Source organism: Peromyscus maniculatus, chromosome 13, assembly GCF_049852395.1.
Source record: "Peromyscus maniculatus bairdii isolate BWxNUB_F1_BW_parent chromosome 13, HU_Pman_BW_mat_3.1, whole genome shotgun sequence".
Taxonomy (NCBI): domain Eukaryota; kingdom Metazoa; phylum Chordata; class Mammalia; order Rodentia; family Cricetidae; genus Peromyscus; species Peromyscus maniculatus.
The window spans coordinates 50,205,191-50,225,195 of NC_134864.1; the positions used below are offsets into that span (position 1 = coordinate 50,205,191).

Genomic DNA, 20,005 nt, shown 5'->3' on the forward strand with positions numbered 1-20,005 from the left:
TTGGCGGGAGCAGGGGGAAGACGTTGAGTTTCTGGAATGTTCTGAGCAACTTAGGGAGTCCAGTGGTTCCTTACCTGTGCTAGTCCACTGAATTCTTACAGGGAAGGCAGTACTTTTCCAGTTCAGGGGCTTGGCTGACTGCATTTAGCAAATGGTCATTGAGCTGAGCTGACCTTGAAGCCGGAGTATGATTGTGAAGCGTATTCACCTGCAGTGCTGTGCTGCAGTTTCCTAGGAGGGAAATGAAGAAACGGGGTACCAGTAGCAAAGACCCCACCCCTGGCAGCCCAGTGGGTCCCATTCGCTGCACTTTCAGCCTCCTCGTTCCTGGACTTACCGTCAATTACCATCATCATTTCCGGCAGCATTCCAAAGTGGTTCCCGGCTTAGCCAAATCTGTAGCTAGTTGTTCTTCAGAAAGAGAGCACTTTGGAGCAGTGTGTTCTAATTCCACCATCCCCAGGGCATCTCTGATGCATGCCTCTTGAAGGAGAACTTCGTGCAGGCTGGCAACGGCCACCTCGGGTTACTTGATAAACCATGAATATTAGCACTCTAACGCTGAGTGGCCCATCCGCTCTGCACACAGCCCCGATACACACCCCTCCAACCAATGGCCATGTCTGAGGTCACTGCTAACTATGATTTGTATCTACCCACTTTCCCCATCTCTGCTGCTGTGAATGGAAAAAATCTATGTTCTAACCACCATCTTCTTTCCCTGGGATGCTTGGAGAGACTTCTAGAGTCCCTGCCTCTCTTCATCCAAAACCATTGCCTGCTTCCACCCATTCTCTACTGGGTAGTGCGTTACATCTTCAAAGTCATGTTCTGATGACGTCTGGCCTCCATTGAAAACCTTCCAGTCCCATGCTTTGTTCATAGAGTGAATTCCAAGATGTTAAATGTGGCCGTGCTTTTCAATAGAAAGATGATATGGGCATCATATATGTAATTACAATTTTTCTACCACTTCCAATTAAGAAGCAATCGATTGCCCCCAATTAATTAATTCTAATACCGTTTTATTTACTCAATATCCAAAATATAATCTCAGATGCAATCAATATAAAGAATTATTGAGCTGCTTTGTATCCCTTCCATTACTGCTCCTTTCCCCCATTCCACAGACTGCAGTCCTGTGTGTGTTGCTCACTTTGGGTGCGTGTGCGTTCAGATCACTCACCCTGGTAGTGCTCAGGATATGCTGCGCTGGAGGTTCTCTGGATGGTGCCAGTCTGTAAGCCTGGACAGTCTGGGCCCTGCCTGTTCTCCAGTCACAGTGTGTGTCTCTCTCTGGTGTGTCAAGGCTTTTTCTGGGGAGATGGAACAACCCCACGTCTACTCCACAGAATAGTGGTCCACCAACTTGGTGTACCAGTGAGTTTTCTTGAGGTTACTTCCAAGAACAGAAAAGAAAGAACAGCTGCATCACCAAAGTGTACCCCTGCAAGGATGACAGCTCACAAAAGCCGGGAACCTGGTGCATACTGCATTGCCTGCAGGCAGCTCAGCAAGTTGGAGAGTATCCTCTCCAGGTGGCCCAGTGGATCGAAACCTCTTCCGGTTTCTGCTCTCAGTCATCTTTGTAGCTTCTCTTGTCTGAGAGTGACCCTCAGCAGTCTTTATTGTTTATTATTGGGGGGAGGGGCCTAGTGAGTCTGGTCAGTTTTAGGGACTTCCTGAAGCTGTTTGGGGTTGTTCACTTCCCGTCTTAAGGAGCTTCCCTGCAGGATGCAGTGTCTCCATCTGGGAAGACACTGCTACCTAACGCTCTCCCAGCAGCACGCACGCTCCAGTTCCCCGCTTTGCTTAGGCCGGGTGTAGGAGAGGATGTGACTGGGGGAAGGGGAGAGCCTCAGTCCCCATGAAGACCTTGTGGGAAATAGTTTCTGGCAAAGTTTACAGCCATTACAGATATGGGTGAAGAATGAAGGACTGCTTCGCCATTGGCCTTGTGGCTTCCATTTTGGATTTACCTAGAACTGTTCCAGGTAACAAAGATGGGGTAGAAAGTGAAGGGAGGAACATCAGAAAATACTGATAAAGCTGATGTGCCATCTTGTCTAAGAAAAATGGACTACCTACCTCCACTACTGTCCAATAGCCAGTAGTAGTATTCTGAGCACCAAACGTGAGGCTTCGGAGGAGGGCTTCTGGTCTTTGCCAGTTACATTCCTTTGTTTCTTCATGGTTTTTTTTGTTTGTTTGTTTTGGGTTTTTTTTTGTTTTTCTTGTTTTTGGGGTTTTTGTTGTTGTTGTTGTTGTTATTGTTGTTTTGTTTTGTTTTCCAAGACAGGGTTTCTCTGTGTAGTTTTGGTTCCTGTCCTGGAACTCTCTCTGTAGACCAGGCTGGCCTCGAACTCACAGAGATCCACCTGGCTCTGCCTCCCGAGTGCTGGGATTAAAGGCGTGAGCCACCGCTGCCCAGCTGCCCAGCGTTTCTTCATGGTTTAAAAGAACTACAGTATGGCTGCAACTAAGTAGCTCTGTGTTTATAAATGCAGCATTGAGCTTCTGCTGTATGGTCCAAACCCTTTGGTTTTCTAACCAGTGCCGCATCATGTGTTGAACAGCTGGAATATGGAGGCGCATCTCTACAGAATGAAACACCAGTCTCAGAACTTGAACCTTTGCACAAGTCTCTAGACGTCTTCTCATTTCTCTTGGTACTTCACAATAGACCTGTGAGGCTAATCTAAAGAGGGAATGAACCCCATTTTGTTGAGGAGAGCTGGTTCAAAGAGAGTGCACACATAACTCTCCTAAGAATATGTGGTGCTTCCTAGAGCTGGACTAGAACCCAGGCCTCCTGCTGGAGAGGAGTGTCTGGATACATGCATGTGTATGTGTTTCTGCCACGTTGGGCTTTCATAGAAGACACCTTTTCTAGAGATGGGCAGCATGACTGAGGGGGAGGAGAGTCTGCTTGAGTGACGGAGTCATGCTTATGCTGGAGGTCCTGGCCATTTGGACATGTGTCATCTTCATGTGCTTGTCTCTGCTATCATGTGAAGTCACCGGTTCCTAAACAGAGCTCTTGTGTCCCAGATTCAAGCGAGTTGAAGATTACATGTAAGGTTTTCCTTTTCTCTTTTATGAGAAACCTGGATTCTTAGATCTGTTCGAAGAAGTTGTTCAACACGTAGACTCATCCTTGTCCTGTGTTCCCTGGCCTTAGAGCTCACGTTTTAAGAAATTGCTTGTCCCTGTTAGTTAAGATGGCACCCAGCAGGTCTGCTTTCCAGGAACCTAGTTTTGACACAGCTCTTTTGAAAGTGAGAAAGAGTGGGGCTCTCCCAACCTTTAAAAGTGCAGCTTGAAATTACATTTATCACTTCCACTCATCTCTCATCAGGCAGGACTTACTCATATGTCAGCAAGTAACTACAAAGGAACGGAGATCATTCGTCCATCCATCCATCCATCCATCCATCCATCCATCCATCCTTCCTTCCATCCATCTATTAATCATTACTTTTTGAGACCTTTTGAGACAGGGTCTTGCTATATAGCCCAGTGTCCCGTGAGCTTGTAGCCCTGAAGCCTCTGAAATACTCAGGTGGTAGGTACGTACCACCGTGCCTGGTCAAATAGAATCTTGATGCTTGGTGGTCATTAGCTGAACTAAAAGTCAGGGTGCTCTTACTGCAGATAAGAAGTACATAAACGGAGGCGGTAGCTGGCAGTTGGTGCTCTATGCTTCTACCCTTAAAAGTCATTTCTTTTTTAGCCTATAATGCAGACATGCTAATATAAAATGCTTGGCTTGTGAAATTTCCAGTGTGGCACATGGTCAGGAGACAGCCTAGTGCATTGGTGCATTGGGGCATTGGAAATGAGTGTGTGAAAGTTAAGCTTCTGTGAGGTGGCAGAAGTTCTGATTGGAAGTTTAATGTACATTTTGCATGTCACGAGAATAGAGCACTGTTGGTATAGTAGGTAGTGAATACAGTCACCAGCTTGAGAGAGCACGCGTATGGGGTCAGACTGGCCCCACGCTAATATTTCTTGCACCTTTTCTCCCTCCAGAATGCAAAGTCGAATTGCGTTGACATTTTCTTCCCAGGATGCCTTCCTTTTTCAGTAGAAGAACAGAGAGAAAATATTATAGCTGTAGGTTTAGTACTGAGAAAACGCAGGCTGTTTGGGGTTAGGGTTCTGTCGTCTGACAGATGGTGTGGGGGTGCTTCTCTGTATGTGGGTGTTGGGTGTTTGTGGTGATTGTAGATTTGAGGGGAAAGGGAGGTTGAGTGTGTGTTAATGTAGGTCCCGTGGCTGGTTTCATCATGGAGTTCTCTTCCTGATGATCCCTTTAGGAAGCATCAGACAGAGGACAGATGTGGATGGAGGGGACAGTGCCCAAAGAAAAGGTGGAAGACAGAGCAGGCGTGCGTGCATGTGTGCGTGCGTGCGTGCGTGCGTGCGTGCGTGCGTGCGTGCGTGCTTGCGTGCACCCACATCAGGTCAATGGAAGGTCTCCAGTCTTGGGAACATTGAGGTGGATTGTTATTGCCCTTGAAGGGACCGTTGGTTTTGTAGTTCTGTGGCTTGGCAACATTTCTCAGTTTAAGTCTCTTCTAGACCATGCCACACAAGGAAGGAGGGAGGGGAGAGGAGAAGACAGGGGAGAGCATGCCTACCTGTGCTAGTGGCAGCCTCCCAGAGAGCAGGCTTCCAGAAGTATGGAGGTCTTACATGTTGTCAGGTTCTGAACATCCAAGTGTCACACACTGGGCCTCTGGCCTCAGAACCGTCCGTTTGTCATTTAGGTCCCTTGGTCTGACTGTTTCCGTCTGTCTGTCCGCTCTTAGTATTGCTCCTCAGGTATTCACCTTTCACCTCTGCTGTGATACGCCACCCTGCTTGTCTCTGGGCCTTTTCACATGTCCCTTCTCTTTGGAATGCCCTTGGCCTTGGCATTCTTCAAATTTCACTATGTCTGTTCTCCTTCGGGGGCTTCTGCTGTAATGATCCTAATGAGTTATAAGGTGTTTCCTCTCCACATGACAGTACACGCACGCACGCACGCACGCACGCACGCACACATATTTACCACACACACTGGGCCCTGCATCATTTGTGTGCATGCCTGATGCTTTCCCCCTGGGATTTCTCTGATGGCACGATTCTTTCCCACTCACTTTCCTCTCTAGCCATGTAATTGGTAGATGCATGTTAGAACTAATGATGGTGGAAACCCCAATGTGCCACAAAGCAGAGACTATCACTGACTTTGAGAAGTCTAAGAATTGGACCTGGTATGTTTACTGTGGACAGAGATGCAGGAAGGGTTCATTATCTTTAAGATAATGCATCTTAAAGAGGTCTGTGGATCTGGTAGGCAAGGTGGTAACAAGCGTTTATCCTATTGGATTTGGGCTGATGGCTGACTTGTTAATTAGCAAGCGTTGTATTGGGTTCAAACAGTGTATCTGAGCCTGTATTAGGTTCTGAGTGATGAGCGAGGCAAACAAAACGTCTATCCCAGTGCCTGGTCCCACACTCTGCACTTAGTATTTATTATCACATTGCAAGTGTAAAATGTCCCAGTTTAGAGAACACTTTGCGTCTGATGTGGGTGGGGAAAATCAGGACACAATGTTGTGCCATAAAAAGATAACTGTCTACAGGAGCTAGAGGACAGGTGACCAAAGACTGAAGATGTGGAGAAGGCCAAAATTTGGGGGGAGGGAAGACACTTCAGTAGGGGGTAACCTGTGGAAGACAGACATCTTATGAGTGGATGCCCCATGACACTCCAGTAAGTAGAAATCTAGAGAGGTGGTGGTATGTAGAGAGGATGGAGATACCATGTCTTAGATGTGGTAAACAGCTGGTAAGGTAGAAAAGCCGACGGCCTAGTTTCATGGATACCGTCTCTTACCTCAGCAGTGGTGTGGAAACAGAGTCTGCTCTAGGCTGTCATTTGTCACAAAATAAGAAATGTAGATTTTCTCTTCTGAGTTAGTATTTCCTTAGACTTTGATACTAAGGTAAAATAGATGGTTGGGTTGATTTAGTCAGTAAAGAGATTCGACCTCTCGGGGGGAAAAAAAAGTTTGATCATTTTGGAAGAGATTTTTGTAGGTTATTGATGACTTAACCCCTTACATTTTTGACATTTGTCTCTAAAAGAACTAGATCCACACATATTCTGTTGAAAGGTAGCTCGTCTAGAGAAGGTATCTGCCCTCCATTGTCTCTGTATAAATTCTCTAATTTCAGCTTTTGGGAATTTGATAGAATTGTATTTTTTGACTTGTTAAATTTTAGAGGAAATTATCTTTTGAGAATTGGTGTGTTTAGGCTACATTTCCACCATCCAAGTTGTATAATCAGGGAATAACAAAATATCATCATGAACTTAATCAAAACATACTCAGGATGCTGACCCCAGTCATTTTATAACTTCGAAAAGCAGCCCTGCAGTGGCTTTGGATAATCCTGTCCTATTTTTTCAAATACATATTTCTTTTCATATTTATAACATATATAGTAGAAAGCTAACTTCCTATCCCAATAGTAATTCAGGCTTCTATTTTTTGATTTTTAGTTAGAACTAAAGAAAAGAGCAGCATACTAGACACTACATTCGATGTCGTCGACATTGGGTGTGTCATTTGGTGAAGGCCATACATCTCAGCTCTGGCTTGTTCTGATGCGATGTCCTCTCACCTGTCCTGACCATCCCGTCCCCTCCATGTGCTATGATCCCCAAGTGTCAGTCTCCTCACATCCTCCTCAGCATCCTGAAAATCTCCTGTGGGTGTGGGGGAGTGTCACGTAGGCCAGCCCATGCTCAGATTGGATGTACCACAGCTGTCCCTTTTCTTGCTATCAAACTCCAGTCAAGAAGAATAGACTCGTTGCCATACTCACTTGGATGTATGCTCCGGGGCTGTCAGCCTTTGAAATAGATCAGCTCTTTAGGGGGTCCAGGCACTGTCAGGGAGGCTTCCTAATGAATGTCTTCAAGATTCTTTATTCTTTACAGTTTTTGTTGTAGTGAAAGCCTGTTCTTTAGTCCTTTATGAGTATCTTTTATATTTGAAAGCGAATCCCAAGGATCGACCAAAGGTGAATTTAAATAAAGCTCAGATTTTTTAAACAATCAAATTCCTACCTAAATATGAGCGTAAAGGGTAGAAACTTGAATTAGGGAAGAATTGTTGTAGTAGTAAATGGAAGAATTATCTTATGTATTAATTTCAAATTAGTTCACATGGTGGTGAAGTTGTCATGTTAAAAGGAAAACGATGAATGCTCTAGTAACTTTCTCCTTCAAATTTAACATATACCTGGTCTTTATATTAAATATAAATATAATAATATAAACATATTAAATTTCCAAGTGACATCAAGCTTTCATTAGATTAATCTCTAAAATAGTTGATAAAAATCATTGTTAAAAGCAAACTCAAGCTGGGCAGGGGTGGCCTGCACCTTTAATTTCAGCACTCTCGAGGCAGAGCCAGGTGGATCTCTGTGAGTTCAAGGTCAGCCTGGTCTACACTTCGAGATCCAGGACAGGCACCAAAACTACACAGAGAAACCCTGTCTCAGAAAACAAAAAAACAAAAACAAAACAAAAAAAAATGCAAACGCAAACCAAATACAAACAAAAATAGGGAAAATATTTTTCTAAGTAGCTTGGTACTTTAAAAAAATAGCGGTAGTTAAAGTGTCTGAAGTTCAAGAGGTCATGATTTCCCGTTCATAATTTGAGGACATAGAACACCAGATATGGGTGCTGTTGGGGTTTTCACTTGCCCCCCTCTCTTTTTCTCTTTGGGGGGATTTCTTTGAGACTTGGCCATGACCTTGCTGTGTAGCCAAGGATGACCTTGACCTGCTGCTTTGTGCCTAAGTGTGTAAATGAGTCTGCTGTCTTGTGGGAACAGCAGCGCACCTGTCTTAATCGCTGGGGGGTTTTGCTCTGTTGTGTTGGGGTATGCTGCTCACCGGTTGTGCTCTGCCCCGCCCCCCTAGAACATATTAGAACCCTTCATACATTTTCCACTATGACTCTGACTCTGACATAACTCAGTACATACGTCAAACATCCTTTGGCTGATGGGAAGCTTGGTGAGGTGCGTCCCCAGGCACAGGTTGACGACATCACGTGTGCCACGTTGAAAAAGCTCATTAACTTTCAACCGTTAAAACTTACTTCAGCATCTAGGCTGTCGTCGCCTTGATTTCATGACCAACCGAGTTTCCCGCCAACATTTCCAACACAGTCCGCAGGAACCTGACACTTTACCTCCTAAAGAATGAAAAAGTGGAACATGGCCCCCAAGGACTTGTCTGATTCTGCGCATTCCGCCGACCATGCTGTGCAGGGCAGGGTAAGCTAGAGAAGCGCCTCCTTGTGTTCTCTGCACTCCAGTGTAAGTCTCATGAAGAAGCCCCTGTGTCCCTGCCCTCCCTTATGTACACGTGACAGGGTCCTCCGTTCCCACCATCCTCTCTGGCCTCTCACGTGCCAATCCTCTTCTTCTACCCTCATCACCGATCAAAGTAACACCTTCTGTTTGAGTAGGACTTTGTAGTTCGCCGGTCACATTCACACGCTAGGTTTCCTCAGAGCAGGTGAGCGCATGCACCAAAACCCGTGTGGGAGACAGTGACTGGAGTTGGTTTTCACCACCCACCCTGTCGAGGCAATCTCTCCTGTTTAGGCAGCTGTTCTGTGTGCTCCAGGCTAGCTGGCGGTCTATCTTCTAGGTGAGTCTCCTGTCTCCTCCTCCCATCTCATTGTAGAAGTCCTGGGATTATAGATGGACACCACCACATCCAACTGTTTTCACACGGGTTCCCGAGGTTGAACTTGGTCATCAGGCTCCGGGCATGGCTAGGTAGTGCTTTTATCCACTCAGCCGTCTTTCCAACCCCAAGAACTCTGAAGTCTTTAAGAGGTACCTGGTGACTGACGCTGTGAGTTAGTCAGACACACTGTTATTATATGACAGAGTTAGAACTCGAATGATCCCTCTCCCCCTTTGGAACAGTGGTTTCTGAGGCATCGACTAGGAATTTGCTAGACGTGCAGATTCCTCAGTCCTCCTCTAGTGAATCAGTCACTCGGGGTGGAGTCCAACGGTTTTTTCCTAGACCTTAAGAGGGCTCTAATGCAAACCAAAGTAAGAGAACTCCTGCAATAGGAAGATTATCCACGGCAAGAGAGGTTGCTATGGGAGATGCAAACCACTAAAAATAGTAATTATGTTGGACTTCTTATGGCACTTCTGCGGATATATATAATTTAACATATATATGTCAAAATTAACATATATATGTTAATGGCAAAACTCAGTACATACGTTAAACTTTCAGTGGTGAAAGTTAATGTAGTCCTACAAAGAGGCTAAAATATTTTTATACTGCTTCTGTTGTGTGTGTGTGTTTATTCATACACACACACACACACACACACACACACACACACACACACACGAAAGAGAGAGTAAGCTTATGCTATGTTTTGTGAGTAAAGTGAGTAAATTGATCATGGTTCCTGACCTCAACGAAATTTACTCTCTGGCCAGGGGGAGACTCCATCCATCTATTAAGTTTGGGAGATCAAAGAAGTCTTCTTTGAGTCTTTTGATTGAATGAACATTTCCTAAATGCTCCAAACCTGTGTTCCCAGGTCCTTAACACATGCTGCCATTTAAACTTAGAGAGTTTCCATCCATGCACATGTTTGCTGCCTTCACCTTGGCATCTCAACTTGAATATCAACTGATCGGGCTCCCAAACTCGTGCACAGAGCTTCTCCAAGCAGACTCTGCCATAGAAGGCTGATTCAGGCAGCCAGCCCCATTGTAGCAAAAAGGAGAATCCTCCAAATGAGAGGAGCTGCTGTTACATTTGGGGAGTTTGCCAGAGCCTTCCAGACAGAAAGATAAGAGGCAAGAGGGGGGGTAGGAAGAGAAGGGGGAAGAAAGGAGAATAAAGGAGTAGATTTGAGAGTCCACCAAAGCGCAATAACTGAGTGGGGCTGCCAGGTCTTTCTCTCTCCCTTCCCAGCCTCTTGTAGTTGAGAGTTCGTGCAAGATTGTGAGTGTGGGAGCAAGCTTGTGTCTCCCACAGGTAAGAACACAGAAATGTCAACACTAGGTGTGTCAGGCCGTGGGCCGGACAAGGGCAGCAATGTGGTAATATTCGGGAGGATGAACCTTTCAGGCTGAGTTGGTCATGGGACTTGTGAAGTTCAGTCCGGAGCAGAAATATATGTATGCCACCGAGGCCATTTTTTATTTTATTTATGTAAAAAGAAGGCTGGGGAGGGTTAACTCGGTGGCAGAATTCTTGCTCAGCTGGAACAGAGCGCTGCCAAGAAGGAAAAGAGGGACAGGTAAAAATTAATTTTAGCAACATAAACCAATGGACACAAATATGATAACATAAAATCAATATGAAAAATGTATTAATATGTCATATTTTCCACTCCTGGTAGAGTGGGTCTTTAAAATTTAGTCTGCATTACTGTGGATGGCATATTTGAGTCCGTGTGTTAGATTTTCCGTGATGAATATAGTCCTGCTAAAAGCACAAAGCGATTTGACAGTGCCAAAGTTCCTAAGGTCCATTTTATAAACATAGGTTCAAGTCCTTTAGTTTCCTGAGTGCAATTCAAGTATGCACACCACATGCGCCTGTGTCCACTGTCTTGGTCAGCACAGATATCAGAGGCTGTGAGAGTAAGCCAGAACCCCCTCCCATCGCTGTCCCTGTTCTGAAGTAGGACCTGCACATCTTTGAGGATGTGATTTAAGTGATTTCTGAACCGTTGCCTTGAAGGAGATACTCAGGCTACGGAGAGTTTGGCTAACCTAAGCTGGCCATTGCTTTATAGCTGTTTGCAGAATAAATTTGAAAAAAGAATACATAGTAATTTGCCCTGAAAATGGATAAATGCTTTTTGTAAATGCAGTAGTGTAGGTCCTAGCACCTGGGAGGCCCTGGGTGAGGCAGTAATGGGCGAGTGGAGAATCAACGTGGAGCACGGATTAGTGCAGACACACTCTATTTTATGTAGTAGCTATTGGAGATGCTTTCGATATTCTGGGCTAGTACAGTCTTTGTCTTATTTCCTCTCAGTCAGCCAATCCTTTATTGGAGAAGAAGAGAAACTACTTAAGATACAGCTGGAATCAAAGAGAAACCTGGGCAATTCTCCAAAGCAGAGCCCATCAGTAACTCAGTCCTGGTACTTTTAAAACGGCGGTACCGAGAAGCCTGAGCCGGCGTGGCCAAGCTGTGGAGTGACGTTTGCTGGTTGTTCTGTTTCTGGTGTTAGGAAAGCTTCATGGCATTGTCTCTCCTGGTGACTCATTCCCCTGGGTGCCACACTGTAGAGTCTTTTGTGCCGCTGAGTGGGATGTGGAAGCACTTGGTGGGCCTTTGCTGGTGGATGGCCTTTGGTTGTCCTTAAAGGAAAAATGAGCCCCTTTACCATGTTCTCCAACCTCTCCATTTCCCATTCTGAGACATTTCCATGTTCTTAACCCAGGCCCTGAGAGGATGAGAGCCTTGATATACCAGGATCGCATTGCAAATCAGGAAAGATTCAAATTAGCCTTTTGGGAACCCAAGCCATGTCAGAGTTCTCCTCTTTGTAAGATGTGGATTCAGAATGATGCTTTGCAGATCAGGAAGTGGATTTAGAGAATTTGCATGCACGCTGCTCATTTCCAAGGGTCTTTTAAAAATCCTTGAGTGCGCAATTCTGCTGCATGCTCATATTTCACGCCATACCATCTGTATCTTAAAGGTGATCTTGAAGCTTGGTGCATCTGCTCCATCAGGGATGCTTTCTAGTCCAGCCCCAGAGGCAAGCCTTTATAAATGGACTGCATAAGTGGATGCCCTTCACTGTCCAGGGGGCAATTGCTCAGGAGGCCTAGGTCCTAAGTGTGAGATGCAGGTGGTCAGGACTCTCTTCCTTTAGGCTCTGAGAGGTGAGGAAGGGATGGAAATAACCTCTGATGGTGAAGGAATACACATTTAGTCCACCTCCAAGAGGCATCTCAGACGTAAACAGCCAAGCACACGTTTTACCTCTTAAGCCAGCAAGGGATTAGAGCTCACACAAGCTGTCTTGCTCCCTGTGTGGACTCCGGTCTTTGTTGACAGGGAAGATGCAGTAGGTCTGAAGGATTTTTTTTTTTTAATTATTATTATTCATTTAGTGTGTTCTACTCGGAGGGGTGCCACAGCATGCTCAGGGCTGTTAGCATTGCAGCAGGCAAAATGGGTGCTAGCCTAAAGCTGACCGTCTGGCCGAGGACGGGGACAGTAACGCACAGCATCGCCAGGCCGCCTCATTTCAGAGTGAGGAGGTGCCGTGGGTAGAGGGACAGTCTGCACTTTATTTCACGTGGAGACACGGCTGGCTTCCGACTCTGCGTCCTCCCGCCTCCCCCTCCCGCACGCTAGGATTGCAGTGTGCTCCGCCACTGTGTCACCCACCGGTCACCTGCTCTGCGACGAGGCTAGTGAGGGTGGGGCTGCCTTGAGGCAGAGGCTGAGTGAAGAATTCTGTGAAGGAACAAGAACGTTCCAGGCGTAGGGCGAAGCCAGGGCGGGCAGAGGCCCTGGGGTAGAGGCACGTGCGAGATACGGCGGCGTGGCAAGATGGGGATTCCTGGAAGGGGAGGTTGGGAGATAAGATAAGAAGGTTGGCCTGGCCAGGGTTCAGGTCATGCTAGCTGCATACTTTAGGGCTCTGTAGACTTGGGACTTTTTTTTCCCCCTAAGAGAACGGTGGGGAACTAATAAACATTTGCATTTCATTGTAACTTTTTGTTTTGTTTTGTTTTGTTTTTTTGAGGTGGGAATGGTTGTGGTAACCCTAGTACCGTCTGTTGTCACCTTTCACAGAAAAATGGTGTATATGTGCGTGTGCATGTGCTTGTGTTAATCTCTGTGCACGTGTGTATGCATGCATGTGAAGTTCAATATTGGGTATCGTCTTCGGTTATCCTCTGCCTCTTTTAAGACAGTCTCTCACTGACCCTGGAGGTCATTGATCTTGCTAGGCTGGCCAGCCCATGAGTTTCAGGCATCCTGTCTCCACCCACCCAGCTCTGAGATTATGGGGGGGTGGTGGCACAATGCTTGCTTTTTGTTTGTTTGTTTGGGTGCTGGGATTCCAAATTCAAGTCTTTCTGCCTTTGTGGAGCATACTTCACCTACCCAGTCATCCCCTCAGCCCTCAGAACAAGGTTTTCGGATGTTTAAAACAAAATCCATGGAATGTCAAAGAAGCCGAGTGTATGGGTGTAGAACATGTCAAGGTGCTCTGGGAGAGACACGGGCTGTGGTTTTGAATTTTCAAAGGCTTCTGTGACGGCGTTAAGAAGAATTGAGCTGTAAGGGCCAAGAATGGAAGCAGACCAGTAGCATGGGGCTAGAGCAGCTGCTTCCCTTCACCTGCCAGGACCCTGGCCTCAGAAGCTGGCCTGTGCAGCTCCGTCCTTTTGAGTGCAAGAGGGAAAAAAAATGTATAACTTCTATTTATATTTAATTTACAGCCTTTCTGAGTGCGAGAAGAATAATGTATGACTTTATTTATATTTAATTTGCCCTCATTCTTTTTAATGATCGCTCTATTGAATATAGGCTTTACAGTATCCTAACATGCTAGGGCTTTAGTACATTTATATAATTCATGAATGAATCTACATATATTTGGGGTGCACGGTCAGAAAGTATTTCTGACGGTGTCATTTGATCCATCAGGTCTGCTGATCACAATTTAGGGAGAGTGACCCTGGGAGAGGCAGGGAAAATGCCATGCTGGTTGAGAGCACACTCCATTTCAGGTCCGTTTTGTAGGAGCGCATGCATTCTTGCTGTAATTCAACCTCGATAAATGGCAGTTGTGTTCCTCGGGCACCCTTACCTCTCCTTAAGAGCCCTCATCCGGCTGTAAATCACCTCTGAGGTGGCATGTCTCCCCCAGGGAAACAAGTTTCTTGAGGTGATTGCCAGCCAGGCAAAGTGGTTCTTGATATTCAGCCTGAAACCTGGGGGTTGTGGAGGGTGCTCTCCTTCCTGCCCTGGGAGCTGGGTGCGCAGTCGCTGGGTGTGCAGCCACCTCTGTGATGTGTACACCTGCATCTACTCCGTGATCCGCTGGGGACTCCTGACCTAATGCTTTATGTGTCTCTGAATCCGCCTGTCTCAAATGCCCTTCTCCTGGACATCTTTGTTCACTCTTGGGGTGCAGCGGAGTGAGTGATATAACCATTCTGGGTGTCACACACCTGCCGTGCGCTTCACTTTTATACCCTGGTGTAGACAGGAAGGAAGTCGGGGTGAAGAAGAGGGTCAAGTGGGGGAGAAGAACTGAGTGACAGCTTACCTAGCCCATTTAAGAGTTCATCAGCCGCCACCATCCCTCCAGTCTTTCTTACCCTTCTTCTTCTTCTTCTTTTTTTTTTAATATTTATTTATTTATTGTGTATATAGTATTCTGGCTGCGTGTTTGCCTGCAGGCCAGAAGAGGGCACTAGATCTCATTACAGATGGTTGTGAGCCACCATGTGGTTGCTGGGAATTGAACTCAGGACCTCTGGAAGAGCAGCCAGTGCTCCTAACCGCTGAGCCATCTCTCCAGCCCCCTTTCTTACCCTTCTTTTTCCTGCCCATCCTCTTCTCCCTCCCCCTTGATCTTATGCCACCCCTCTCTTCCCCTCCCTCCTCCTTTTCTTGCTCTTCTCTTTCCCCTCATCTTTCCACCCACCTCCCTCCTACCTTCCCCCCCACTTCTCTCCTTCTTTTCTCTTCCCTTCCTTTCTCCCCCTCTCTCAGTAATCAAACAGGGAAGTTCCTTGATATAGAAAGACGGTGAAACCTTTCACCAAGTGAGCAACATTTTCCAGAGGTAGATTAGCAGGATAAGAATTCACGCCTTTTAGGTATCGGTGCTCCGCACCTCAGATCTAGTGAGGTGTTGGGGGTCTGTGGAGGAGCCATCCTGACCACAGTGAAAACTCTAACAAGGATTTACAGACCTGCCTCACCAGTCCAGGCCAGTTTAAGGATCTGGGCACAGAATGTGGGAGACAGCAGCCTGAGTCCCCTGCCCCCAACTCCACATGTCTTTTCTGTTCCTCTGACCTCTGAACCCTGTATTCAGGCACAGCTCCTTCATTCTGCTGAATTCCCTGGTGATTACTTAAAATTCCTCACGAACGAGTATTTGCCAGATTGCTAACTTGAAGGTAAACTGATTAGACATTGAGGAAATCAAAAACAAAAACAGCCCAGTGAGTCACCTGATGTCACTGGGCTGGGATTTCAGGCACAAAGGGCCGACCTCTGCACCGTTCTGCATGGTGCCCGACCACAGCTGAAGACAGTGCCTGCCCGGAAAAAGGGCTCTGAGCCACGTCACGCCTCCTGCAGGCAAAGGAGTCACAGGCACCAGGACGCTGAACTTCCTCCTGCATAGGACAGCTGACCATGTGCAGGGAACGAACCGGGCAAGTGCAGTGTTTCGGGGAAAATAACCAAAATTTCGGAGAAAAAAGCAAAACACTTTCAAATGAGGAAACCAAACCTTAAGTGCCCCTGTTTCTGTCTCCTCTCTTCTCTGTCCTTTCTGGACTCTTCACAGCATCATTACCTATGCCAGGCCAGCCAGTTCCTGTGTGAGATTAATCTGGGACAAAGATCCCTGGTACTAGGAAACGCCAGGCTTTAGATTATTATTATTATTGTTGTTGTTTGTTATTATTATTATTATTACTATTATTAGGTCTTTGGGACTGGAAGGCATTTTGAATTTCTGAACACTTAGGTGCCTTGTTCATATTTACATATGTATTTTTGTACCAGGTCTCCATGTGAAAGAACAGAGAGCCCTGGGAGTGATCCATAGCATTAAATAGCTGATGCCCATTTGTCTTTCAGACAGGGTCCTGGGGTAGCTTGCTTTCCCTGTGGCACCCCTCTCATTCTGAACATACCTGAAGGGCACCCTGGCCTTGTCTCCGTCCACATACATACCGAAGAGCTATTAAAACTTGCACTGTCTCCCTGTTTCTCAATATCGAAGCTGACCACCTTGACTCCAGCCTTGGCTGTCTGGAGCCGTGAGCTTGCTCAGTGTTTTTAACTGACGTCCGATTAGGCCTTTCTCCCAAACAGCTCCTGCAAACACAGGAACTAGGGGAGGAACTGAGGTTCATTGTCTAGTCGTGAACTACCTGGTCCAAGAAATCTGTTGTATATACCATAGTAAAGAATTCAGCACAGTCACAAGTGTGCTGACTCTTAAGTTGAGGACACGTCTCCACTCCTTTCTTCAGCAGATGTATCCTTCCCAGTGTTTCTCATCAAGGAGCTAGCAATAAGGTGAACCCCACACAGCTTGGTGTTACACATGCACACACGTGCGTGTACACACACACACACACACACACACACACACACACACACACACTTCCATAAATGAATCTTTCCTCCTAGGCCCCACTACTCCATGTATCCTTGGTTCCCTTGGAAAGAAATTCATGTCTCCCTCCCCTTCTGTCCTGTGTCTTGCAGAGCAGTGGACTCGCCGGGGCACCAGTTCAATGAAATAATAATTGCAAGCATGGCTGGGTGGTGGTGTCTCAACGCCTTTAATCCCAGAACTCAGGAGGCAGAGATGGGTGGATCTCTGTGAGTTCGAGGCCAGACTGCTCTGTAGAGCGAGTTCCAGGACAGCCAGGGATACATAAGAAAAACTTTGTCTTGGGGGGAAAAAAAGACTTTCAAGCATGTTTGATTTGATTCGAGGTGATAGAAATGGAGAATTGTGAGTGCTTTTTAGTCAAGTTTAAAGAGATGAAAAGGTGGAAAGAAAAAAAATAGGTCAAGTACTGTAACTGGGTAATGTTTTCTTAAATGTTATGTGGTGGGAGATGTAGCTGTTGAAAATGCAGAAAGATGCGTACATCCATTATACTGCAGCTTGAAAGTGTGTGTGTGTGTGTGTGTGTGTGTGTGTGTGTGTGTGTGTGTGTGTGAGTGTGTGTGTGTTGTATGTCTGTGCTCGTGTGGCTATGTCTATGTGTGCATGCATGTACAGATGTGTGTTCATGAATGTGTGTTCTGGCCAGAGGTCAGAGGCCAGAGGCCAGAGGTCAGCATCAGGTGTCTTCTTCAGTTGCTCTCCACTTTGGTTTTTGAGATAGGATCTCTCCCTGAACCTGGAGCTCACCAGCTTGCCTAGGCTGCCTGCCTGGCTGGTGAACTCCAGGGATCAGCTTGTCTCACTTTCTAGTGCACGGCTGTACCCAGCTCTTTGACGTGGCGTCCGGGATGCTAATTTGCATGCCTGTGCTTATGCATCTAGCACTTCAGTGAACCGTCTCCCTGGCCCTCAAATTGTATACTTTATAATATTTACCAATAATATGAGTCTCCCATGTGTCAGCTAGCGTTTCTAATTAGTATGTAACAAATAAGCTAGATTGTTAATTTTTACAAATCTTTTAGGAGTACACGTTATTGTTATCGCTGAGAAAACAGGAGCCCAGAGAACTTTGTAAACTTGCCTAAGGTTAGACAGCCACCCAAGATTAATCACCCTTGCCTGTGGTCAGACGTAGGACCACAGGAAGGTTGACTGCGGACCCTAGACCACTGTACTCACCAGCCTTTCAGCGGCAGGGGCGCCACGTTAGGATTTCATTGGACTTTTAAACATTATTTTTTCTTCTTAATGAGGACCAGCTCGCTATATAGTTAGAAGGATAAATATTTGTCCTATTTGATGACAGATGTGATGGGTTTAAAAAAAAAAAAAAGCCTCAGGCAAAGTCATGCACGTTTTCTTACATATTCCTCCATCTGTATTTACTCTGTGAAAAGGTCACTGGAGCACAAGTACTCAGATTTCATGTTTCTCCGCAGCTTCTCGGCGGCTAAGCCTTGCTCTACAAATTGGCTTCTGAAATATTTTGTGATGATGTATATTGCTGTCCGGTATGAACACTCTGGAAGAGCCCCCGAGTCATGGGGACCTCCTGACAAGGACCTCTGGGAGGGTTCTCCATGAATGCCAGGAATTGGGAAGGGATTTTTGTCTTTCGCTCAGTCGATGGTCCTGCTGTCTGTCCATCCAGTCCCATTTCCTGGAAGGAACACGGGCTCTGGGAGGCGAAGGTGTTTCTCTCGTCCCTTAGCTACCTGGCTATGGTTTGCGGTGGAAGAGCGGGGGAAGGGAGAGAGAGAAAAAAAAAAAAAAGACTGAAATAGTAAATGACTGTAGGTTCTTGAGAAAAATAGAGTTAGAAGCATTTGTGGTCCGGATGAAAATAGCACGTTTCCCTTCTGCCGGGACCATGGGGCTCAGAGTGCTCCGGGGAATAGAAAATAAATAAAAATTGATTCCTCACCAGTTGAAGGAAATGCCCTGACTCTGGGAACTGAAATGACAGCCCCAGAATTGAAGAGCTTGTAAAGCCACTTTTGAAGGTTAAAAAAAGGAAAAAGAGAAAGAAAGAAAACTCAACACCAGGAGGCTAAAAAAAAAAAAAAAAAAAAAAAGTGACATTCTATATTAGGGAATCTAGTCTCCCTAAAATGATCTGAGAGGCTGTTTTCTGAGACCGGCCACCAGGCAGCAGAACCCCGGCAGGCGTGAGGTCCTTCCTTGCTGACCATGGTCCTTCCGTGTCTTCTGCAGGTGAGAAGCCTTACAAGTGCTCATGGGAAGGATGTGAGTGGCGCTTTGCACGGAGCGATGAGCTCACGAGGCACTACAGGAAACACACAGGTGCAAAGCCCTTTAAGTGCAACCACTGTGACAGGTAAGGCGACCTAGAAGCTACCGGAACTAAGGAGGGAGATCGTGCTTATAGGTTGGAGGCTGGTCCAAAAGTGTGATGTAGGACGAGTCACGGGCCGGGCTCACCCCCAGCTCCATGGCCCTAGCAATACCTTTTACGTCTCTACTGCTTTTAAAAAAGTGAGAGGAAGCGTACTCTTACATGGTATAAATTCGGGTTCTCAGTTTGGTAGCATAGCGTTGGCTCAGCCTTGGCCCCCTTCACCAGTGCTGGTCCCTGGGTAGAAACAAGACATCAGCACCACTCCTCCCGCAGAAGTGATGAGTCGGAAAATTAGAGTACACTGGAAAAGGTAATAGACTATCTCATCATCGTTGCTTCTTCTGATCTTTTTATTATCATCCATACCCACCTTCCCTCATCTTAATAGTGAAGGGGCGGGTGTGGATCAATGGGAGAAAGGCTCATTTCTAAGACTTCTTTCTGAAGCATTATTGGAAATGAGTTTACTAAAGGAAGGGCCTGTTCTTTGGACATCTGGACTATTCCTTCCTCGATGAAGATATGCTCAAGGGTCCAAAGATGGCCACACTCTGCAAACTCACCCTGTAATTCAATTTCAGACCTTCAGCATTTGATGGTGGAAGAAGGATCATGTAGCCGCAGATAGTAGCCAAGTAATAGTATCTGACAGCCCTGGCATTATCAGCCGATAAACCCCAAAATGGAGACTCTGCAGGCCAAGGTGAAGGCAGGATTAGGTTTAGACATAATCAAATAATGGGCTTGCATCTGAGCATGTTATCCGTCTAATCCTATTTCTGTGTTTAAAAGGAAGCTTAAGAAAATTAACCATCTTTTTAATGCAATACTAAAGGTCTCAGTTATGATGAGAAAAATGCTTCTAATACAATAAAAGTCCCTGAAAGCCTCAGGGTACCCTGGTTTGGACAGCAGCATGCAGGATGGGGGGGGGGGACGACAGGATGTCCACAGAGACCTGGCTGTCCTTGGGAGGAAATGAGATCTCTCTCACTTCCTGCCTCTCCCAGTCCCTGTGCTCCACACCTGCATCCCCCACTGGCCAGGCCTTCCTCTGAGAGTTTGCTTTCTTGGAGAGTAGAACAGGCATGTCCAGGTCCACACTCTGCCAAGTTGGCCTGGTGTTCTTTGGGGGATGCTTAGAAAGGACAGTTGTGTTTTTCCTC

At 46.2% G+C, this 20,005-nt stretch overlaps 1 protein-coding gene across 3 annotated transcripts in view; it reads left to right on the forward strand.

Moving 5' to 3' along the window:
- Nucleotides 1–20,005, forward strand: part of Klf7 (KLF transcription factor 7) — a 93,510-nt gene that overhangs the window by 62,098 nt on the left and 11,407 nt on the right. For all 3 annotated transcript variants that reach the window (XM_076550250.1, XM_042260231.2, XM_076550249.1), the window contains one exon: nt 18,695–18,818. In XM_076550250.1, coding sequence (XP_076406365.1) covers nt 18,695–18,818 — 124 coding nt within the window. The remainder of the gene's footprint in view (nt 1–18,694; nt 18,819–20,005) is intronic.